At 42.7% G+C, this 23898-nt stretch overlaps 1 protein-coding gene across 5 annotated transcripts in view; it reads left to right on the top strand.

Annotated features, from left to right (window-relative positions):
• The window catches only part of bcor (BCL6 corepressor), a 43220-nt gene extending 21575 nt beyond the window's left edge, over nucleotides 1-21645 (top strand). For all 5 annotated transcript variants that reach the window (XM_073861859.1, XM_055216605.2, XM_055216604.2 and 2 more), the window contains 7 exons: nucleotides 3207-3514; nucleotides 5322-5600; nucleotides 13170-13336; nucleotides 14085-14230; nucleotides 16188-16265; nucleotides 17318-17468; nucleotides 20372-21645. In XM_073861859.1, coding sequence (XP_073717960.1) covers nucleotides 3207-3514; nucleotides 5322-5600; nucleotides 13170-13336; nucleotides 14085-14230; nucleotides 16188-16265; nucleotides 17318-17468; nucleotides 20372-20666 — 1424 coding nt within the window. In that variant the 3' untranslated portion in view covers nucleotides 20667-21645. The remainder of the gene's footprint in view (nucleotides 1-3206; nucleotides 3515-5321; nucleotides 5601-13169; nucleotides 13337-14084; nucleotides 14231-16187; nucleotides 16266-17317; nucleotides 17469-20371) is intronic.
• The last annotated feature ends 2253 nt before the right edge of the window (nucleotides 21646-23898 follow it).

The raw sequence follows: 23898 nt of genomic DNA, 5'->3' as shown, positions 1-23898 counted from the left end.
GAGAGCGGGAGAGAAACAGGAGTGGAAAAACAGCAGGGAAAGGCAGATTAGAGGAAAGCGGAGCGCGTCGGCCCGTGTCTGTGGCTTCGGGATCGGAATAATGATTCTTGTTGATTGACAGCCACACACGCGTTCGTGCGCACATACTTAGACGCTCGCTTCCTTGTTGGTATAAAAGCATCGGCGAGAAAGTGCATGCCGCAGAGTAATGAGCCATGAGATTCCACAACTGTGCAAATAGCAATGTGTGTGTGCTGCCCGTCAGTATCTTGGCTGCTGGATATTGTGCTGGCGTTCTGTCAGGAGGATTAGAGAGAAGCAAGATGAGAGATGAGACTCTTTATCTTTCTCTCTCAGTCTCTCAGTCGGTGTCTTTGTGTGTGTTAGGGAAGTTCAAAAGTACATTTTAAAAACGGACTAGTTTGGTGGGTTGTCTTACTATTTGACTAATTGTTCTTGTTTAATTAGGCTGGCTTACTCGGACATGGTTTTTATGATATGTTTAGTTCATGCGTTCAATTATGTGGCAGCCAATTGAATGCAGGGGTGTTAAGGTGATTTTGATAAGTAAAGCTATTTTCTTATAGCTCAATTGGAAGAGCGTAAAGATCATGGGTTTGATTTCCAGGGAACACGGGTACTGATAAAATGTATAGCAGGGGTCTCCAACCTTTTGTGAGCACGGGCTACCCCAATGGATAAAACAATCCGGATGGCTACATTTTTGATAGTCTATTCAAAACTTTGTTGTTTTACTTCTTTATTTTATTTTACTTATTGATATGTTTTATCATTGTTTAAAATGTTACCATAAAAGAAGCCAAGCTAATATAAAATCTGTAATAAATAAATGTATGTTGGAGACAACTGATGTATAGCTTGTAATGCATTGCATTCAGTATGGAGAGACAAATTGCCTATTTTTGCGACTATATCACGTTGTGTCTAGCTAAGACACGGTGTTAGACTAATGCTACGTACACACACCAAACATCGCGTTACTCGCTCTAGATTACTTGCGGGATTTAACTTCGTGTCATGCAAATTTTTAGCTTGAGTTGAAAATTTTTAACTTGGACGAAGACGATTTGAAGCGAATAGTGTATGTTTTCGCGGCAAACGCGCAGCCCATATCTCGTCATTCACATCGCCACACGCGAAGACACGTCTGACTTTGTATGTAATCTACTCGCGCAAATCGTTGAACTTGCATCTGGTGTGAACGCCCAGTAAAGCATCTGCATGAAATGTTTTAACCTGACACTTCATCTTAACACTTGTGGTGGTCGAATGTTGCAAAAAATTGTGCGAGACGGTCAACTACACAACCTGCATGGCCCTTCAACTAGTGTAACTAATATGTGCTATACATGTTTATCTTGGTTTAACTCGAGCAGGGCAGTGGTTTGCTGTTTAACGCATTATGGTGTGTGTGTGTATGTGTGTGCTTGCCCAGTTGCGTGCTAATGGGAGGCTAATATCCCCCAGATGTCCCTGTCAAAATCCTTCTCCTGCTACACACACATACATCTCGCTCTTCTGCTTAGGGAATTCATACGCACGCAGACTAATTTGCGTTGTCTGTGACAAGGCGTGAGAGAAGACGCGCATGCCAGTGAATCAAAACTCTCCGCAGTAAAGCCCCAGGGTGTGTATGTGTGTTTAGTACGCCGGTTTTGTTCTGTTGATTTTAAAAGCATTAAGGTCTTTGCTTCCCTTTTGCTAATTGAGTGTTGCTCTTCGGCTAGAGAGCACACACACTTATGTGTGTGTGTGTGGGGTGGGTTTGGTGAATCTGGTCTCAAGGGTCTCGGGGTAGGACTTTAATTAGCCTGTTGAAGGAGAGAAGCACTTTACACAGACTGGAACAGTTTGCCCATGGGGATGTGTTCTTACACACACGCACACACGCTAGGCGGTGCACAGCTGGTGGTCTCTGTTGAAGGTTCTCTGCGTCAGGTTTACAACAGAACCGGTTATGCCGATATTATAGCACTTTTATGCAGGCCATTGATGTGTGCTAGAGCATATTGCATATTTGTGACATTAGTCATAGTAGCCAAGTCGTATTGGTTGTTTAATTGGTGATATCTAGAAAGCAGTGTGTAATTCTGATGTAATACAGAGTAACGATAGCAGAGGGAGCACCAAATTGTAAAAATTAGGAATGCAAATTTTAACTTGAAAGTAGGTTTGGTAATTTTCACTAAAATAAATATTATTGTGAAACTAACACTTGTTAAATTATGTGACAATCCGCTTGTTAAGTCTGACGTCACACTTGGACCTGGAAACGGTACCGTTTACGTCATAACTTAACAAGTAAATATGACTGTCTATTTCATATACAGATTATATCGTTCATTACAGATGACCATTAAAATCATCAGGTTAATATGCATTTGTATATTCGTATGTGCCGTTCTCCTGGCGTACTCTGTTTTCGATTGCACGCATGTAAGAGATTTCCTCTGCGCGATGGTGTTCTCATAGCTGCTGCGTGCGACGGAACGGAGGATATGATGAATAATGAAACAGATGTGGAGCGTGCTCGGTTTCAGCCTCCCTCTCTTTCTCTCTCTAGTCCTCGTGCTTACCCTTTTATTGTCTGTCTCTCTCGCCGCTGCGTTCCTCTCTCTAGTTACATTTTTCCGTTTCTCCTTTTCCATTCTGTTTTATTTTTGGTATTTACTTTTATTTTATGCACTTATTTTCTTTCCTGCTTTTCCTTTCTCGCCTTCTCTATTGGTTTACGTTATTGCAATGATGTGTAGTGTTTGTCAGCGATCCGGACAGAAGAAAGATAGGATGTATTCATGTTTGTGTGTTCTCGCTCTCCCTCCTCTATCTATCCTTCATAACAAGGTGGTCTGCCTTCTGTTGTCCATTCTACCGCTGTCTGTCTGATTTACCTAACAAGACCTCCAAGAGGCTTCTGTTGGTTTGATTAGTCTGTGTTTTGCCCACAGTGAGCTTCTCTTAAAACATTAAAATGTAAAGCCTTCCATGTTTTGTGCATTTAGAGGTTATTTTGCTTTTTTCAAGCTTTAAGCATTTAATACAAATTTTCGCACTTCAGAGTAACATTTTATTACGTTCAAATCTATTAAGCATTTTTTTCCTAGAATGGTCCCAAAAAGTGCAGAAAAATCTTTGTCGTTGTAATCGCTTGCTGTTCTAATAAGTCCATCTCTATGTCCCCCTAGGTGTTCCTCCCCTCTCCGATGGCTTTTGTGGAGATTCCTCCATACGAAAATTTTCTTCCCCACTTCCGTCACACATCTCGGACAAGCGACAGCGTTTCAAAGAGCACCGCAAGTCTGTCGGCTCCTCTTCACCTTCCCAAGACTCGGACTGCACCTTCCCGTCTCGTTTGCGTCGGCATGGCGACCCCGAAAAGCCAAAGGGCAAGCGGCAATGCAAAACCAAGCACCTCGGCCAGCAAGAGCGCAGGATGTTGTCGCAGGCCACCAATGAGGACTGCCCTGAACTCAGCCCTGTCCACCAAAACAAGGTAAGAGCTATCACACCTCGGGATATAATCTCTAGTGATTGACTTTCTTGTGGTGGCCTTAGCGAATTCAACATTGCCAGGATTAGTAGCATGCCATTAACGGCTCAAGTGATTGGCTCCAAAGTCCAGAACTTAGTGGCTATTATCATACTTTAAAAGGTTGCGCTAGCTGAGAGACTGCCATTGAGATGAATGGAAATGATAATGGATAGATCTCCTTGGTCTGCCATGCACTTTCATAGTAATTCAAGGTCGCCATCATTCATTTATGTGCACAAGAACGTCCTTTCTTTGTCAGCGTGTGAGGTGAACCGCTGCGCTCTTTGCTTTGGCTTGCAACCCAAGCGCTCTCCCTGGGCTCAGCGAGGAATCGTTTAAAAACGTGTCTCCAATCACAACAATGTTAATCATCCCAATTAGGAAAGCGCCGCGGCTCTCTGGGATAGCTCAACGCAGACGGGAGGGGGGTCACGGCGTGTGTGTTTAGAGTGCGGTTGCTTTGACCTCCTTGTGCTGAAAGGCAGATTCCCAGCGGAGAAGCAGGAATGGGGGTGGGGAGGAGTGAAGGCCAGGTCAGAATTCCGAACTCACTCTCTCTCTTTCTCTCAAGGAAAATGATTCCCTTAGCGAACACGCTGTGCATTCTTTAAATAACATTCAGCCTGTGTTCTCCCTGTTGCGGAGTTGCACTCAGATGCAGCACACGTGCATCCAGATTTGACATTTTAAAAATGCAAATAGTTTTCTTTTAATGCTAAATTTTTGTTTGTAAGTCCAAACATGTGTGAGACTTATCCTGAAGTCTAACGCCATATTGCGAGAGACGCATTTTCAGCAGGCTGTGTGTTCGTGTGTGCGTGTTTTGCTCTGACAGCTGCTGCGCTGTGGAAGTCCTCTGGGGTGGGTGGAGTTCCCGCCCTCAACCCCCCCTCCCCGACCTTCAGGCCGCTCGCATGAACTCACAATCTACGCATACACGCAAGCATTCCAGCTCATCTGTCCGCTCCACTGCGCTCCACAGATAGAGAGCTCACAAGCGGAAGGCGGGAGAGATAAAGCAACGGGAGAAAGCCAAAGTCTTCCGTCGTTTCCTGTTTAACTTTCCCTGGCGACAGGCACGGATTTCACTGTGACGGATTTACAGCGCTCCATCTGCCTCACAAACAAATACTGAACAACCGCCTAGAAAGATCCACGTCATTCCGTAAAAAATGTGTTAAGGGGGAAGTTAGTGCAAATTTGAAAAGTCTCTGTTTGTTTCAACCCATTTCACTGCACCAAAAATAACCTTGCTGACCAGGCGGTGCTCTCTCTGTGTGCATGAGAGGAACTTTTGTTGGCCGTCGTACTTGTGTGTCTGGTTTATGGTGAGAAACTAACAGAATGGTCTGACACACAAGATAGTCTTGTTCCAAACTCGTGCCATTAGTTTAGCTAAAATCAAAATTTGGGGGGAAATCTACCCATCAATGCTTTACGTTTACTTTGAATTTTAAGCAAATATATTTATAATAAAATTATTGGAAATTTTAATATTCTTAATTTCAAGGCCTCGCTCTTGATTATATCACCCTGCCTGCTTGTGGCGGTGATGAATTAGTGCTCCACCTGAAACCGAGCGAGTGGCTGTTTTCCCCTCCATCTTTGTCTTTGTCTGTTAGAACAGAGAGAGAGCGAGAGAGATGATAGTGATAACTTGGGGAAAAAAATCTGTGTGTGAAATATGAGGCCTTGTGATGGTTGGATTATCACAGCGTTGCGATCTGTCATACATGCCAATGTAACAGCACTTTTGTTCTTCCGCCAGGTGCTGAAACGTTCTGCCCAGAAGCGGCCAGCATCCCTCTCCGATTACGAGTCCTCTCCGGTAAAAGCTCGTCCCCCTTCCCCCGCCTACCAACCTGCCGCTCCACCCACCCCTCCACACACTGTCCCAGAAGCAGCGACACCTCCAGTTGCCCCCGCTCCTCCAATGCCTGCCGAGCCCCCGGCCAGCAGGCCCATGCCGCCTGAAGCGCGCCGACTCATCGTCAACAAGAATGCCGGTGAGACTCTACTGCAGAGAGCTGCACGTCTGGGATATGAGGTAAGTGTGTGGATCTCTCTCTCTCTCTTTCTCTGTCTCTCTGGCTGTTCTCTCTCACTCTGCTCGCATCTCATTATTTCTGCGTGAGACTGAGTCTGACATGCGAGAACCCCTGACAGGCACAGAGCGATCGCTTGGCGCGTGTGCACGCACATACTTTCTCCCCGCCTGCGACAGCCTCTCTTTTTCTCTCTCCTCTGTCGAGCGCGCACACACATACACACACGTTCTTCTCATCTCTTTCTCCGCTCGGCTTTTGCACTCCCACTCGCAACCTTCTTCACTCGCATTTATTCTCTCACTCTCGCTGACACGTTTTTTTGCCGCATGCTTTTTCTGACTTGTCCTTGCGCTTTCTTTTCATTTCAGCGTAAAGTCCTAATCCTTAAAAAAACCTGCGGTGGATCTTGTAAAATGTTGCCTGCCTTTTTTGTGTTTCTTTCATTTTAATGCCAGGATATTTTCAAAGAATGTTGGAAATGACTTGATTTTATCAGTTAAAATTTAATTACATCTTTTATTGATTTGATGGATACTATTAGTGGCGCTTACCAAGGCAAACTTTGGTTTATAACTTATAACACAGTTTGTGCTACAGATACAAGCGAAAGGCTAATAAAACAAATGGAAAATCGCATAGACATATATTGAAATGTAAAATTTTGTTGGTTATTTCTATTTCTCCTTCCTCCAGTTGTTGTGTGGTGAATTGTATTTATTATTAATAAATATTTGATGTGGTTTTGAAAAAATGGTGGGGATAAATATTTCTGTAGCACTTCTTGGAATATACTGCTGTGTTGGTCGCTAGTGTGTGTGACGGTGTATCGGTCAGTAGTTTGGAGTGCCTGTTGTTGTAGAATTTGACGGTATTTTACAGTTCTGAAATACGGTGGTTCTTCGGGTTCTGGAATGGTGCGACGTTCCGTGTCCAATTTGTGCAGATTAATGGGGAGCTAGATTAGTTCCGGCAGCGCGTCTGAAAGGACTGGCATGGAGAACAGGAAATGAGAGATTACTGCTGCAAGCGCATGATTTCTCACCCCCACCCCCCCTTCTCTCCGCGGTGCCTTGATTTCCACTGAAAGGGAAAGTTTCTTATTGCATTTTACGGACCATTTTTAGCATTGAAGCGGGCTGCTGTTTGAGAATAGAGCACGCTTGCTTGGTGTCGGAATCAAGCTAGTATACGGTTACAGATTTATTTTTCAATGTTTCATCTGTTACGCTCGTTTTCTTTCACGTTTTGCGTCTATCAAACATCCACATGCGTCTGTGTGCTTCTGGATTCTCTAACTGTTCCATTTTTCCATTCCATTGTTTTGTTGTTATGTGTTTCGAGTACTTTGGCAGTTGTTTGAAATGACCAGACGGTTTCATTGCGGTCCCCCGTGTATATCCGAGTACACACATCTGACTGTTTTCACGCACATACCGAGACATGCGTTTTGAAGTTTCCCCTCCCCCATGGTTTCTTGTTCGCTTGTTTGTGTTTCCTCACCTCCTTTCAGCTCTTAACTTGAGAGTTTTACTGCCACACACACACACACACACACACACACACACACACACACACACACACACACACACACACACACACACACACACACACACACTTGTCCATTATGGTCCGCCAACACAGACGTTTTGCTGTGTTACGATGCTGCTTGTTTACATTCGTGTTTTGTTGTCGCCTCCTTTTATGACTCAGAAAATTGGCCTTTGTGTGTAGATTGAAACCTATCGTTATGCGTTTGTGTGTATATGAATATGTGTGAAGCGTCTCTCTCTCTCTCTCTCTCTCTCTCTCTCTCTCTCTCTCTCTCTCTCTCTCTCTCTCTTATATTCTGCTGCAGTTGGTAGACTCTGTCAGTAATTCCGCTCTCAGGCAGAATGGCTCTTTGCCATTAAGGTCCAATCAGCGATCTGACAAGTGCTCTCCGTAATCTCCACGTTAATTAATCATTCGGCTGAAGGTGCTAAACACGTGCTGTTTTAAGCCATTAGCTGCCCGTTCCACACGCCTCCCGATCTCTCGCTGCCCGAGCTAACGCCCGCCATTAGCGACTAAGCAGACGGGTGGGAGCTTTTTCAGCACATCTGATAACTGATAAAGCAGTGGCTTATTATCACAAAACAAAAAGCAATAGCTTTCATATTTTTATTATTAAAAATCCTAAATGTACATTTTAAATTTTTAGACTAAAAATAAATTTTTAAATAATTTCTGGCTACACTATTTATCAACCTTTTTTAACTAGTAACTCTATTGTTTGTTTAATAAAAGTGAGTTTTTAATAATAGCAATTATTAAAGATTAGCTATTTAGAAATTTGGATAGAGCTAACATGTTGTGTTAGCATTGGATTTTCTTGTGCTTGTTGAGAGTCGTTACCTCTGAGGCGCAGGGCTTTGTGATTTCCCCGCTGCCGCTCGGGGTCTAATTCTGCTCTAATGGCTTTATAAATGCGCTTGGTGACAACGGTTAAAGGCGGCTGTTTTCGCGGGGCCGTGCGTGCGCCACAGATACGGCGGGGGAGCAATGGAGCGCGCAGCGCACTCGGCGCCATTCTGTGTGTGTTTGTGTGTCAGAGGAAGAGAGATAAAACGTAATCCTTCCCGCCCTGTTTATTCCTCATTTCTCTCTCTCTCCTCCCCCTCTGCGCCCTCGCATTGGCCCTTAGCAGGTGGGTACAGACCTTCCGTCTGTCTGTGTGTTTTTTTTCAGCCGACAGCGGCTTGTTTTTCTAGTCTTGCGATTTGGTTTCACCCCCTGTGCTCCTGGTTCATACAGGAAGCTGCTCTCGCTGTGTGTGTGCGAGAGATAAGCTACGAGCGGTGAGCTGCCAGCGCCATGCGTTTGTGTGTTAAGCTATGAGCAGCTCCGTAGCGCTGCCAGAGTTCTAAAATATGACATGACTGCACAGCCGAACCTTTCAACACGGACCTCACCAGCTGCTCCGTGTGTGCGTGTCAAAGTCAGGGGAGCGAGAGTTCACACACTCAAACGTGGCACTCCATCTCGGTCCCAGCGCAACTGCTGTAAACACGCAAATAGCACGTAGCCTTGCGCGCTCCCTCGCAGTCATTTCCATTTTCTCATGCGCGCGCACCTTCAAAACAAAGCGCTCCTGGCTTGATGAAACTCGTGGGCCCCTTTGAGCAGTCCTGCGTGTGCGATTGAGTCATTTTGGCCTGCATCTCATGCATTAACCAGGCTCAAGTGGAAAAACCGGCGTGTTTTCCACAGTTGACTGCCTGAGCGTGTCCGCTGATCAGACTGTCCGTTCAAGGCTGCTTACAAAAGATTCCATCCGTTCGGCGCTCTTCTGCGCAAGCGGATCTTTTGATGTAGGCGCCGACCACAAAGCACAGCCTGTGACCTTAAATAACCCAGTGGCATCTGTTCACCTGATCTAACTTCTTTCTCTGTATATCTGCGATTTGCATATTTTTAAATATAAAACCAATATAAAGTGAAAAGATGTTTGCAACTAGCAGAAAGTGCAATTGTGCGTGCAGGGTCACAGCCAGTGAGGCGTGTGTGTCGGACACACCCTGTTTTGTCACCGTCTGCCAAGCCCGGCAAATAGCAGGATACAGATCTTCAGCTCTCAGACTGACGGCAGTTATATCACACATAGTCTAAGCCTCAAACCACACGATCATTGGTCGCCCACTGTTTGATCTTTGACCGTCTGATGTATATTGCACACAAAACTGGCAAGTGCTTTCTTGATCTGGCAATCTTAAATCTGATTGAGTGGTTCTGGGGGCCATGTTTATTTTTTATCAGTCCACCTGGAAATAGTCACATTTACATGGTAAACAAGGGAAACAATGAGCTCCACTGAAGTTGAAATAATCTTAAAGTGGAAGCAAATCTTTCTTAGATAAAGCCATCCAAAAATCTGTGTATTTCTTCCTATCAAGGTGGGCGGTTCTTGGCCACAATAAACTGCACTTACGCCTCTAGTCAAAGGTCTGGCTATGCAAGACAAAACCACACACATTCACACTCATCTATTTAGCGTGTGTTTAATTGGTTTTCACATTTGTTTAAAACGCATGCAATTCTAACTAGTTTTATTTCTAAGATAATACTCGTTTTCTTTCCATAAGTAGCAGCAATGCAGATTTATGCAGGTATACTGACAAAAACACTCGGCAGCTTGCGTAATAAAGCCTGACTGATAAAGACAGATGTGTAAGATTGCGTTAAACATTAAATGAGAAATCTCACACGCACACGCTCAGTCCTGCCCTGGCCGGCTGTCAAGGAAAATTCCTGATGCGTTAATGATGCACTTCTTCTAAGGAGGCCACCTCAACCCTTTTCCCTGTGTTATCAAGACTCCCACTCAAGTCCTGCCTCTTTCTCAATTAAAAACCACACGAGGGAGTTTCTCTCTCGCTCCCATTCTCATTTCCTGCTCTATCTTTCATATTTTTTTGCTCTTTCACTGTCGTTTTTGTCTTTCTGTCCCGACTCTCACTTTCCAAAGCGATGTGACGTCTGTTCAGTCTGAAGGCTGTTTTTTTCCCCGAGTTGTGTGTAAAATTAGAACATTCGTCAGCGCTGTGTGTAGCCAAAGGATCATTAAGCCAATGCTCTCCCGGTCAGACTCGAAAGAAATTCACAAAATTCAACCCGAACTTTATCAGCTACTTTAGATTTCTAGCACTCCAGCTGTAGAATATTAGAATCCTTTGTCGTCTACCTTAGAATTCTAGAACCCTTTATCATTGACCTCGGAATTCCAGAACCAATTATCATTTACTGTGGTATTCTAAAACGCTTTATAATTTGCCGCAGAATTCTAGAACCCTTTATAATTGACTTCGGAATTCCAGTACCAATTATCATTTACATCTGTATTCTAAAACGCTTATAATTTCCTCAGAATTCTAGAAAACCCTTTACCATTGATTTCGGAATTCTAGAACCAATTATCATTTACCTCAAAATTGTAGAGCGCTTTATTATTGCCTCAGATTTGTAGAACCCTTTATCGTTTACCTCAGAATTCTAGAACCCTTTATCATTAACCTCGGAATTCTAGAACCCTTTATCATTGACCTCGGAATTCTAGAGCGCTTTATGATGTGCCTCAGAATTCTAGAACCTTTTATCATTGACCTCGGAATTCTACAACGCTTTATAATTTGCCTCAGAATTGTAGGACCCTTTATCGTTTACCTCAGAATTCTAGGACCCTTTATAATTTACCTCGGAATTCCAATACCATTTATCATTTACCTTGAAATTCTAAAATGTTTTATAATTTACCTCAGAATTCTAGAACCTTTATCATGTATATCTGAATGTAGACCTCATTTACCTAAGCAGTTTATATGGAGTTTTAGAATATATATCATAGTCTTCGAATTATAGAAATTGTGTCAATTATGTTTATGAAATATAATTACTTTCCTGAATGCCTCAGATCTTGTTTTTTTAGAATTGTTGAACGCTTGAGAAATTGAAGGCTTGTTTAGACTGGAAACAGGTTTTGTGAGTCTTAAACTAATGACTAGACCTACAGAATCTGACTACAGAGAAGAATGGTTGCAGTTCAGGTCTGCTTTTGGAAAGCTTCCCTTTCTCGTTTTTGTCTTGCTCCGAGTTGTAGTTCTTACTTCTTTTATTTTTATTATGTGGATTGGGTTGACTAGGCTTTGAGGTTGTGGTTAAAATGGTTGAACGTTGCATGTCAGATTCAGTCTGGAGTTGTTTTGTGGAAATAGTCATGAAAGGGTTAAATGTCTGAAACGACACTGATTGCAGCCGTTTTTGCTAGAGACAGCTGTGGAGAAAACGCACAGCAACGAGGAGTTCTGAGGAGAAATAACGCAGAATCTTCTCGCTCGACTGTATAACACAGCTTTTATTGTCTGTTTAATGTAACTCCCAAATATTCCAGCTGAGGAACTCCCAGAGGCGGGAGAGAGGGAGACCTCACTGGGAAGGGAATGAGGCGATGGAAATTGAGAAATTCTCCTCAACCGCGGCTCGCTCTCGGTAATTGAGCGTGGTAGGTGTGTGCGTGCGTGTTTTTCTTACCGTGTGTTTCGGCCTGCACCTCCCGTCCACCGCGGAGCGAGAGTTTCCCGTTTGGGCTCGTTAACGGCTCGGCGCCGCCGCTAACGGCTCGTTTTTTTGAAACGCTGCCAGCAGCATGCCGTATCCTGGATACGGAGCCGGCGGGAAGCGCGAGGCAGAGCTGCTGGCAGCGGCGCGGGTCGTACCACCGTAGGGGGGAGGGGTTGAATGAGCTCTCTGAGACGCTGCCAGGGTTGAAGTGCGAGCTCTACGCCTACTGAATCCTAATGCCCTCATTCGCCTGAGAGTCGAGCGGCCACCAGCCCTCCCCTCTCAAACCCATCTGCGCCTGTGTGTGCGCGCGAGAGAGCCCGTTTGTTTTTGTTGCCGCACGCATGAGGGGTCGGCTGCAGTGATGGATGAGGGAGTTTCTTCATATCTCGAGTTGACAAAAGTCGTCTCTTATTAATTGCGCAAGGTCTGTCAGTACAATGGTGGTTTAAAAAAAAATTGAACGTTTTCTGTTTGCACCTGTGTTTTAAATTAATTGCCCAAATTTAAAAAAAAAAATGCAGTATAGGCTACATAACTATTATTATTATGGTAAACAGTTGTTCTTCAACTTGTCAATATTTAATATTAAAGTACTTCAGTTTTGCTTCAGCTTATCTATTCACTATTATGTTATGTATATTAATGGCTTATACTTCTACATATAATGAAAATCTGCTCTTTCCATGTTTAAGTGCTATAATTGGGTCCCCAGTGCTTGTATCAACTTAGAAAATGTAAAAAAGAACAACCCAGTAACTTATTTTTGGTAAACCATTCTTTGCAAGAATGTAAAAAAATAGGTAATTGAAATTTGACTCCCACTTGTAATGTCAAAAGGGGATAATACCGCCCCTTAATCTGCACTATCTAGCTCGTTTGCATTTTAAAGGACAAATGAAAACTGCACATTTTTGCTCACAACTACAAAGTGGCAATTTTAACATGCTATAATAAATTATCTATATGGTTTATTGAGCAAAAACTTCACATACGTACGCTGGGGACACCAAAGATTTATATTACATTTTAAAAAAGCCTTGTGAAATGCCCCCTTAAAAAGTAATGTCTTCTGAAGTAAAAACAAGAGATGTGTGTGAGAAAATAATGTTTTGAGCCTATGTATTGAAATATAATGGTATAATTAAGAACAACTTCTTGGCAATCAGCATTTTTCTATTTTTTTCCAAATCATTTTTACACACAAACAAACACGCACACACTTCTCTTGGTTGTGTCAGACGTGTCGTATATGAAAAGTGAACAGCAGGCTCGAGGCAGGATTCAACAGTGAAACCCCTGATACCTCACACATCAATAATCAGCTCTGGGCAGATTTCTCTCTCTCTCTCTCTCTCTCTCTCTCTCTCTCTCTCTCTCTCTCTCTCTGCGCTCCTTTAATGGTGTCTAATGAATTTCATTCCTCTCTGCACCATAGAAACTACTCACCTCTCTCTTTCTCTCTCTCGCTGTAGGATGTGGTTTTGTACTGTCTGGAGAATAAAGTGTGTGACGTGAATCATCGTGATAATGCTGGTTACTGCGCGCTCCACGAGGCCTGTTCCCGCGGCTGGCTCTCCATCGTGCAACACTTACTGGAGCACGGGGCCGAAATCAACTGCAGCGCGCAAGACGGCACCAGGTACCCACGCGCACACACACACTCACACTTATTAAGCCAAAGCCAAACTGCCCTTTGGATCGACTCGTTTCCATGACTTCCTGCGCTTTCGTCATAATGCACTTGAGAGCGCGTCCGTGTCTCCGCGGCTGCGATAATTACACGTGCGCGCACGTGCTGACGCGCGCACAGCCGTTTTCAGTAATTATATGTTGCTAATAATGGCTTTACAACAACAGAAGAGGCCGAGAATCTTAGCTTGGATAATTACCGCGCAGAGAGCAGATTAAGCGCATGAGATCCGTGTCTTCGGTATGCACTTAAAAATCCAATTTCATTTAGCGTTCTGATGCCTGTCTGAGAGATGAATGACACTGACTGGTTTTAATGACTGTGTTATTGGCCAATAGGATCAGATAAGATTAAGGTAATTACGGACAAATTGAATAATTGAACTGAATAAATTTTTTTTAGAAACTTTACAAAATGGTAAACAAAGTAACGTTTTTATTTTATTTTATTAATGGTGTCTTAAAAGACTAAAAGAAAGTATTTTATTTTCACAAGATAAGTCTTACTGAAAAATTAACCAGTAAAATAATACAATTTGATCAAATTAAATTTATTGGATGAGGTGCATTTCCGCTCGATATTCAGTTTCACTTAAAATTAAAATTAAAGTATCGCACTCACAATTAAATATTACGCAAATGTCTCTAAAATTTGTTATGTCTGCCTGTAATAAACAAGTAAATGTCTCTTCCGACAGGCCTCTCCACGACGCTGTGGAAAACGACCATTTGGACGTAGTACGACTGTTGCTGTCGTACGGCGCCGATCCAACTCTAGCTACCTACTCGGGCCGCAGCCTGCTGAAGATGACCCACAGCGACATAATGGAGTGTTTTTTGTCCGGTAAGAGCACTCTTCCCCTCTTCCGCCTTCATCCCTACAATTCCCCTCCCGTAGCAGCAGAGGGTTCGGCTCCACGGCTCCGCTTGGCTATCTGGTTACTAAGCAACAGCTGGAGCAGAGGAGAAGCCTCTAGCACCGGCAAATCAGCTTTTCCCAAAAGGAGATTATGTGTGTGCGTCTGTCTGCGCTTGTCTTTATTTGTTTTCAGGCGTTGTGCGCCTGTTTCGAAGGGTGTGCAGGTTGTCTCACACAATCTTTTTTTTGTATTATTGGAACAGTAATGTGGGCCTGGAACAAACTGTGATCTGAGATTTTTCTTGATTGGTTTAATTGACACTTATTATAATGACACAATTGTATACGCGTTACCTTAAAATTGTTCAAATTAAGTTTGTGAAGTATTAAAGCGTCATATGGATGGATGGGATGTGTTTGATGCATGTGAAGATGAGACTTGGCATTTACAAACGCCCTTTCCTATCTCGCCCGAACTTAACTTTCTCTCCATCCGTGGCCTTCGTTGTGTTTTTCAAGGCACAGCTTGATTAATGGTCCGAAAGTTTTGGAGCTCAAACTAGAGGACAACGCAAACAATTTGTACACAGCCTGCGTTCGTTCTTGACGGTAGTCGAGAGTACTTTCACCTCCAGAGCTAAGTGTGTGTGTTAGCTTTAAGGCGGCCAGTTAAAGGGCAGCACAGTCACATGGTAGAGGTTCACACTGACTGTGTGTGTTTGATTATGCATGAGTTTGTGAGACCGTAGAGCGCTCGGGCCTGGACGCACAGGGCAGCATCTTGTGTGTCTGTGTGGGTGTGTAAATCAGTAGGCATGTCCCGTTCTGCTGTCTGCTGCGCTGATTTAGAGACCCTCCCCAAATTTGTTTTCCCTCTGTGGGAGACTTCTAATCAAGAGCCTTCTCTCTCTCCCTGTCTCGCTCGCTCACTCGATTTCTGGGTAGAATCATTAATGGCTGCGCTGGCAAATGCGGTTGCTGTAGCCGCTAGCAGCACCACGCCGGGCCAAGTTGCATCTGAGCACGCAACCACAAGCGCTTGCACAATGTCAGATCCTCTTGTGTTTTGTAGACGTGAATTTTTTTCTTGATATCCTGTGGTCTGGTTGCACCACTGGTCAACATTAATGTTGTTAAGCCTAAAATTAGTTTATTTTAGTAGTGTAAACGCCTGTCCTGCGGTATACGTAATGGGAATGTGTTCTTAGTTATTGGCATTTGTATCTGTATTGTCAATATAAGCAGTATAAGCTTAGCTTTCGAATTCGAACACCAGACCGTATACCAGTGGCGGCTCGTGACTGCTTATCCGAGGGGCGCAAATTCAAAATATGTATTCGGAGTTTCATGTTTGTCTCGTGTTTTCAAAATATGCGTTTGTTGCATTATGTGAACCATGTGCATCATGTGTTTTGTCAAAATAAGTGCCTGCTGCACATGCGTCAAACTGATAAAAGAGTTCGCGTTCACAAAATACACGCAAGACACTCCCTTAACAGTAAACTCTGATTACGCTTGAGATTATGCGAGTATCTGACAAACGCGCGCGTGTCTTTTATCATAAACCCTTTAGACGCGTCTGCGGCAGGCACTTATTTTGACACGACGCGCGATGCACATATGATCACTCGACGCGCCGAACACATATTTTATAATTACAAACCACACACATGACGGGCTACATACATGTTGTGTCGAACTTCGCATCATGCGCCCTAGAAAAAAAGTCACCGGCCGCCACTGCCGTATACCTTCTTAACATCAACATCATTGTTGATTTTCATAATAAAAGATCTTCAATCTGTATCCGTCAACATTTCTATCAGCTCATCCAGCTACTTCCTGTTTACATCACTGATATATTCTCTCTCTCTCTCTCTCTCTCTCTCTCTCTCTCTCTCTCTCTCTCTCTCTCTCTCTCTCTCTCTCTCTCTCTCTCTAGATTACTTTGCCGACCTGCAGGGCAGAGCGGACGATGACCCTGGTGTGTACTGGGAATTTTACGGCAGCGCAGTGTGCGGTGAGTAACGCTCGAACACACACGCACACACTTTCTCACAGAAACGCAGTCCCAGAGTAACAGATGAAGGAAAGGCAAAGAAATATCGCTGAGAGTCAAGCACAAAGACAGACGGAGAGAGAAAGACAGATAGGTATAGGCCTGGAGGTAAATCGCTAAGGGAACCGTCAATGTTTGTAGATGGCCATTGATCTAAAAACGAAAAATAAATAAATAACAGCCGTGTGTGCGTGCTCTCTCTCTCTCCCTCTCTCTCTCTCTCTGATGTTTACTTTAAAGATTTTACCCGTCCTCTGGGTGGTAGGTTTGGCACCATGGGGCAAAAATGGGTAGCAGCATTTTTTATTGCTCATTTTTTCCCTCTCTTAACGAATTCTAGCTGCGTATCGAGAGTTCCCCTGGCTGCCATATATCAGCAGATCGCTCTCTCTCTGTGTGTGTGTGAGCGGGCCTGACTCCAGCTGGCCGAAAACAAACCCCGTGCTACTGCACATTTTCCCTCGGATTCCTGGAATAACAATGCCGAGAGAGAAGGGAGGTGTGGAGGGGAGCCGTGCAGCTATTTTTGGGAGGCTGCGCCATTGACGTGCCACCTCGGACAACCCAAATTGTTCAAACGAGCCAGGGAGTGAGGGATAGAGGTAGAGAGGCGCCTCCGTTTGTCCTCGTTTCGCTCCGAGGCTCGAGCAGTTCTGCCAGCCCTCGCAAATGACTGAAGTGCTTCGACACGCACACGCGCGACTCCTCCCGCGGTGCCGCTTAATGGAAGAGAGTGCAAATAGGAGAGAGAGCGTTAGGAGAACGGCGTGTGACGTGCTTCGGACGAGCATGTCTCGGCGTGAATCTCTCTGGAAGAGGGAGGGCGGGTGAAAAGGGAATCCGTGGGGATATATTAGGAACAAAATCCATTGGAAGCTCTCAAAAACACCTGCGAGTGCGAGAGGGAGGGAGAACGAAAAATAGATAGGAAAGTGTGTGCGCCCTGGTGCGGTTTCATAATTCACACATTGTCTCAGGTTTCTAATCGATCATCGTCTCTCTCTAACTAACAGAAGCTGCCGACGACTCGTCTGGTTACGATATCCTGGCCAACCCCCCGGGACCCGGCGAAGACGAGGACGAACAGAGAGAAGTGTTCGAGTTTGAATTCTCCGACCGACCACTGTTGCCGTGCTACAACATCCAGATTTCTGTCTCACAAGGGTAAGAACATAACACCACCTTTGAACTTGTATGTCAGACTACTTTTCTTTAGGGCAAAAGACATCTCGGCATAAATGTCATGGGTGTTGAAATCCTTTTCAGGTGAAAGATCTGTAGATCGTGACTGACAGGAAATTATTAATATACTATTTCTGTTGTTTTTTGCTAAATTTATGAATCGGAGAAGTTTGTAAAAAGTTTGAACATTGTTAGATTGTTGGTTTTACTTTGCTGTGTTGTATCGGTTCATACAGATTTTTGTAAATTTAAAATCTAGCCATAGAGGCATTGAGAATCATTTGTCAAAGTTTCATCGTTACCATATAATCGTACAATCCACAGTTGATTTGCTTGAAAAAAAAATCTAATATAAATGGAAATTCTGGACATTGGTAATCGTTTGTCGTAATTTAAACGTTATCAGAAGATCCAAAGCAATTCAGCTGGCCTGATCTCACGAGAATTCGTACGTATTTTATGAATTGGCTATAAAAACATACGATTAACATAAAAGAGGTACGAAACCCCACCACTAACCCATCCCCCAAACCCAAAGTCACAGGGGGCAAGGGCAAATCATAAAAAAGGGTACAAATATGGAAATTTCGAAAAATCGAATTCAAAATACGTACGAATTAGCATTGATTCTGCATTGATTTAATTGTATTTGGTAAACGGAAAGTTAAGAGACTACCATGCCGCTAATAACAGTCAAACTAAAAGAACCGATAAAAACAAAAATTACAAACAAAAGGTTGGCATTTTTTGATCATTATTAGTATCGTCAATTTCACACTGTTGTCAAATTGACGTACGTTAGCTTTGACCTGCCATGCAAGATTTCGTTGTACCTGCGCCAGGTGTTTCCCCAGGGAACTTCACGTCGGGCGTAGAGCGACAGCCAGTCACGATGTTAGTTTAGTGTCAACGAAGATGCGAGGCCCGTTGCGTTTAAACAGCAGAGAAACGGAGAGAGAGAGACAGTCTAGTGACATGCTGCTAAACAGACACAGCTAATTACCTCCCACACAGACTCTAGCTCGACCGGTATCGCGCTCCGCTCTCTCTCCAAACCCCCCCTCCACACACCAACCCGCTCCCAGGCTCAGCTGCCGCGCTCACTGTTGTGTATAATCTTCAGTCTGCGCTTGTCTCTCGGCTGCCTTCCCCTCCCCCGTCCTCGCTCTCGCTCGGCACTGCTGGCTGATGCAGTATTAATGGCTTTCTGCTCTCCTCACATTTCCTCCCCCTCCTCGCTCGCCTGCTCTTCCTCCCTCTCTCTCTCTTTTCCCTCACCCACTCCATTCAGGGTTCAGCGCTCCGCGAGAGCCGCAGACCGCCTCAAGTGTCATCGATTGAGCGCTGCCTGTTACTGCTTTCCGCGGTGTGTGTGCGGGTGTGTGTCTGACAGGCTCGGTCTGGCTCTTTTTTTAAGACTGCATAGCCCATTGTGTTTTCGTGCAAGTTTAGGCCTTGAAAATCTTTGTGAAATTTCGTCTAATCGTCTGTATGTGTTTCTACACAAGGGCAAGCTGTAGACGTGGTGTGCATACTTGCGTATGAGCGTGTTTTTGTTTTGTCTTGTGCTAGCTGCAATATATGAATTAGTGTGCAGTGTGCAACTTTGAGATGGAGTGCTCATGCAGGCAGCCAAATTTGAATTTGGCTTGCTATGCCTATTTTCTAAACTTGTTTTATGAATAAAATGTCCAGAAGACCTAAAGTGAATCATAAATGGCAATGCTAGGTTGTTGTAGGTATTGTAAGAGCGCTATTATGTGATAGCGTATCACCGTCTCATGGCAATTCGTACGTATTTTACGAAGTGTCTAATTTGTATTATTTCGTACGACCACATTCGTACATTTTTGTATGATTTGCTTTTGGCCCTGTGATGTTGGGGTTAGGTTGGGGTTTTGTTATTGTTTTTATGATAATCGTACTTTTTTTATGATTCACTTTAAATTATCCAATACGTACAAAGACCTAAAGTGAATCATAAATGGCAATGCTAGCCTGTTATGGGTATTATAAGAATGTTACTATGTGATAGTTCAATGCCGTTTCATGGCAATTCGTAAATTTTTTTACAAGGTGGCTAATTCGTATTAATTAGTATGACCACATTTATACATTTTTGTATGATTTGCTTTTGCCCCTTTTATGTTGGGGTTAAAGGTGGGGTTTCGTTATAGTTTTTTATGACCATCATACATTTTTCTATGATTCACTTTGAATTAGCCAACATGGAAAATACGTACAAATACCTAAAGTAAATCATAAATTGCAACGCTAGATTGGTGTCGGTAGTATAAGAGCGTTACTATGTGATAGCGCAACACCATCTCATGGCAATTCGTAAATTTTTTTACGAGGTGACTAATAAGTTAGGGTGGGGTTTTGTTATTGTTTTTTTTATGATAATCGTACATTTTATTATGATTATGAATTTGAATTAGCCAACTTTTTGTATGATTTGCTTTTGCCCCTGAAACGTTGTGGTAAAAAAATGTGATAGCTATGTGATGGCGTAACGCTGTCTTATGGCAATTCGTACGTATTTTATAAAGTTGGCTAATTTGTATTAATTCGTACGACCACATTTGTACATTTTTGTATGATTTGCTTTTGCCCCTGTGATGTTGGGGTTAGGGGTGGGGTTTCGTTATTGTTTTTTTTTATGATAATCGTACCTTTTTGTATGATTCACTTTAAATTATCCAGCTCGTAAAATACATACACATTTTTGTGAGATCAGGCTAGCTCAGATTTCTCTTAATTCAAGTATCTAACCAAAGCTTCCATGATTAAAAAATAGTGATGCTTTCCTTAGATTATAGCCAACAAAAATCCAGAAACCTCTAATCTAATTAATTCCCCTTCTCTCGAATTCTTTCCCTCAGACCGAGAAACTGGCTGCTGCTCTCAGATGTGCTAAAGCGCCTGAAGATGTCTGCCAGAACGTTCCGCGCCACGTTCACGCACATCGAGGTGGTGACGATAGCCGAGGCAGAGTTCTACAAGCAGGCGTCTCTAAGTCAGCTCTTCTCTTGTCCAGAGGAGCTCGAGGGATTTATGCCTGACAGCAAGGAACTCTTGGATCTGGTGGAAATCAGTGCTGAGCTGGTGGCGCTGTTAGGGTCATCGGTCGAATGCTTGGACGACCGCTGGGAGCCAGCATCCAAACCTCGTTCATGAACTTTTGCACGCACAAACACGACGCAACCTCGGACAGACACGAGGAGCACTAGAAGTAAAGGACGAGGATGTTCTGGGACTTTTCTTGACCGTTAAAGACATTTTTGGACTGGATATGTTTGGCTGCAAGAAGGTTTCAGGACATCTTAATGCAAATTTGTACATAGTGTACATTCTGCAAATAGAGAAAGAGGACTCGAGATTTGGACTGCCGTCTCTAACTTGGAGATACGAAGCCATGCTCGAAACATGACACTCTTTCATATAAAAGAGATGTTTTCTAAATAGGAATATAACTATATATAAATAGTCACTGTATTTTATTTGTGTGTATTATATATAGATATAAATATATATATATAAAATATAAATATATATATGTATATGTATACGCTGCCTTTTATGTCTTGTTTGGTCAGGTTTTTTTTATAAATGGATGTTCAGAGAACTGGTGTAAATATGTATTTGGGTTTGGATCTGGGTTTTAATCGTGATGTCCACATTGAGGTTGAAGCAGCCCTGTGGTCACCTAGGCCGAAGAGGCCACTTCACTTTATCCGTGAAGCCACTTTAGCGCACTTCATCAGTGATTTCATTGCAAGACGTTTTTATGATGTCAACTAGTAACCCGTTTGGGATTTTCCAGTCTCAGTGTTAAACTCTAAACTACAAAGTTCGTACTCCGTACGCAAGCTTTTGCTTCGACTACAGTCACTTATTTATGAGTAGGAATGAAGAAATTTTAATGTGCCGTTTCTTTGTAAAATATTAAAGTAATTGTAAAATACTAATCTGACGCTTTGTTAGGCAAAGACGTGCTTGAAAATGTAAATAATGGGTTGACTATTTCAGTAACATGTTTCTGACGTGTGTTATTATTGTTTTTCGAGCAGTGTTTGGACTTTGTAATTACATACGCTATCATTTGTATTTATATTTTACCAAAAAAAGTTCCTTTAAATAAATGGCAATAAAAGATCTTGTACGTCTTGTGCTCTTCCATATTTACACACCTAATTTTTCCTGGTTTATTAGTAAACATTATTACATAATTTCATCTCTTTTTAAACATCCTCTTTAAAATGCCTAAATGAATATAAAAGAGTAACGAACACTGTTTCACATTGGCGTTAAAAGAGCTGCTCGTTTTTAATTGATGCACAAAAATGAATTGGATCATTAAGCCTCTTGGTTTATTGCTATAATCAAGAATTAAGACCTTAATTCCATAACGACTCTTGCCATCAGATGAGTCCCTATACAACGTACGATGGTCACATCCTGTACCGCTGGACAAAACAGGAAATGAAGACTGAGTCACCGGATATTAGAGGCCTGAGGCTGAAGTGAGGGAAGCGTTTGTCTGCCTGATAAGAGTGAGGACATTATTGGCTCTGTTAACTTTCCATAACTTTAATGCAATAAAGAGCTGTACCGATGACGTATTTTTGTAGGCTAACCCGGAAGTTGGGTTCATTTGGGTTCCCTCTGCAAAAAGTCCATGGAATTTTCCATAGGCTTTTGGATTATTGTGAAAAATAAGCTGTGTGATCAAGAGTAGGTTGCGATGCATGTTTTGTCCATTAAGATAATAGTCACAAAATAAAATCGAAATGCATTTGCTAGAAATAAAAATTATTTATAAAATTCACAGAAAACATGGCATCAAACAAGTTTTAAACGATATAAAAAGGTGTAAATATTGGCACGCTTATTTTTATTCTTCGGTTAACACATGTCGAGTTATGTGTATTTGTTGGTTGTTTATCAGAATGTGTAGTCTGAGGGGTTGAATTGAAGAGGTGTAGATTTTAATCACCCCGGGTAATTACCCATTGAGAAGTTTAATGCCCCCGTTTCAGAGTGGTCACGATTGGTTGTCTTTGTTAAGATAAACTGACTGTGAATTTGTTAGTCACTATCAGTGATTAAAATGTGCTTATACTTGTGGTTAAAAGCTGGAAATCTATGTACTGAGTATGTGCATATTATTTCGCAACCTAATTAGGAAATGGAGGCTATGAGATGGAAAAACTATAGAAAATAAATAAATAAATTAGCCTACAATTAATTACCACTAAAACACGAATCGCCAAGTAATATATTTCATTATATCTTACTCACATGAGACTTTTACTTGCATGTAAAAATAGACTGTCCTATGTATCTATTTATCCCAAAATTATGTAGATAGGCCTATATCACCCAGCGCTAATTTATTAACTGTAGACAGTGCCTACTTTAGACATAGGCAATTTAGTATTTGATTAAAGGTTTCCAACCTTTTAGTCTCAGATGTTAAAGCTGAAACAATGTATTTATAAATGTATTATTCATTTTTAACCGGTTTCCGGTAGAATTTTGAGGAAGATATTAAACCAAACAAATAAACAAATTCACGAGTTAACATGTACTCAAATATGAAATAAAGCATTTTGGGATATTAGCCGAAACCTAGAGAGCTAGAGGACAGAGGTGAGGGGCGGCTATATGTAGAGACCTCTTTGCACTTATTGGTTAATTCCATATAAACTTTATTAGACAAAAACACTGTTCTGGCCACTGGGCCTCATAATTTACGTTTTTTTAAAGAAATTAAAAGCATTGTGCTTGTAAATAAATATGGGTAAAAATCTCTTCAACCATACGGTCCCACTTGGCTATTTCTGGCTCTGTGAGGCGTCAAATGTTGCGCGCAATATAATTTAGGAGTTATTGCGGATATAGCCGTACGCCGCCACGCGTGCTGAACGCTGGACTACTGGGAAGAAATGTGGCCATCTAATTAAAAAACAATTAAATTACATTAGGCTTGGTAATTACTCCCTCCCTCCCCCTCCCCGGTTCTGTGTTACGATGGTTAATCCCCTCTTTATCTATCGGAGAGAGCTCTGACATTGACGAGACAGTTTTTTTAGCGCGTAAATTGAGAGAGAGAGAGAGAGAGAGAGAGAGAGAGAGAGAGAGAGAGAGAGAGAGAGAGAGAGAGAGAGAGAGACTAGTGTCTACTGGACGTGAGTGATGCGTCACTACCACCAGAAGAAACAAGATCGCTTCCATTATAATTAACTAACGTTACTGAACTCTACACACTGCAAGTGACGGCCTTGACACGGCTTCAGTTGACGGACTGCTCCGCCACTAGCAGGTCTATTTTCCGTGTTATGCCGAAATATGATTTCGTTTACATTTACATTACATTTATGCATTTGGCAGGCACTCTTATCCGAAG

The sequence above is a fragment of the Misgurnus anguillicaudatus genome, chromosome 23, assembly GCF_027580225.2.
Source record: "Misgurnus anguillicaudatus chromosome 23, ASM2758022v2, whole genome shotgun sequence".
Classification (NCBI taxonomy): Eukaryota; Metazoa; Chordata; class Actinopteri; order Cypriniformes; family Cobitidae; genus Misgurnus; species Misgurnus anguillicaudatus.
Note: the sequence above shows the minus strand (reverse complement) of the source record. Positions and strands in the feature narration are given on the sequence as shown.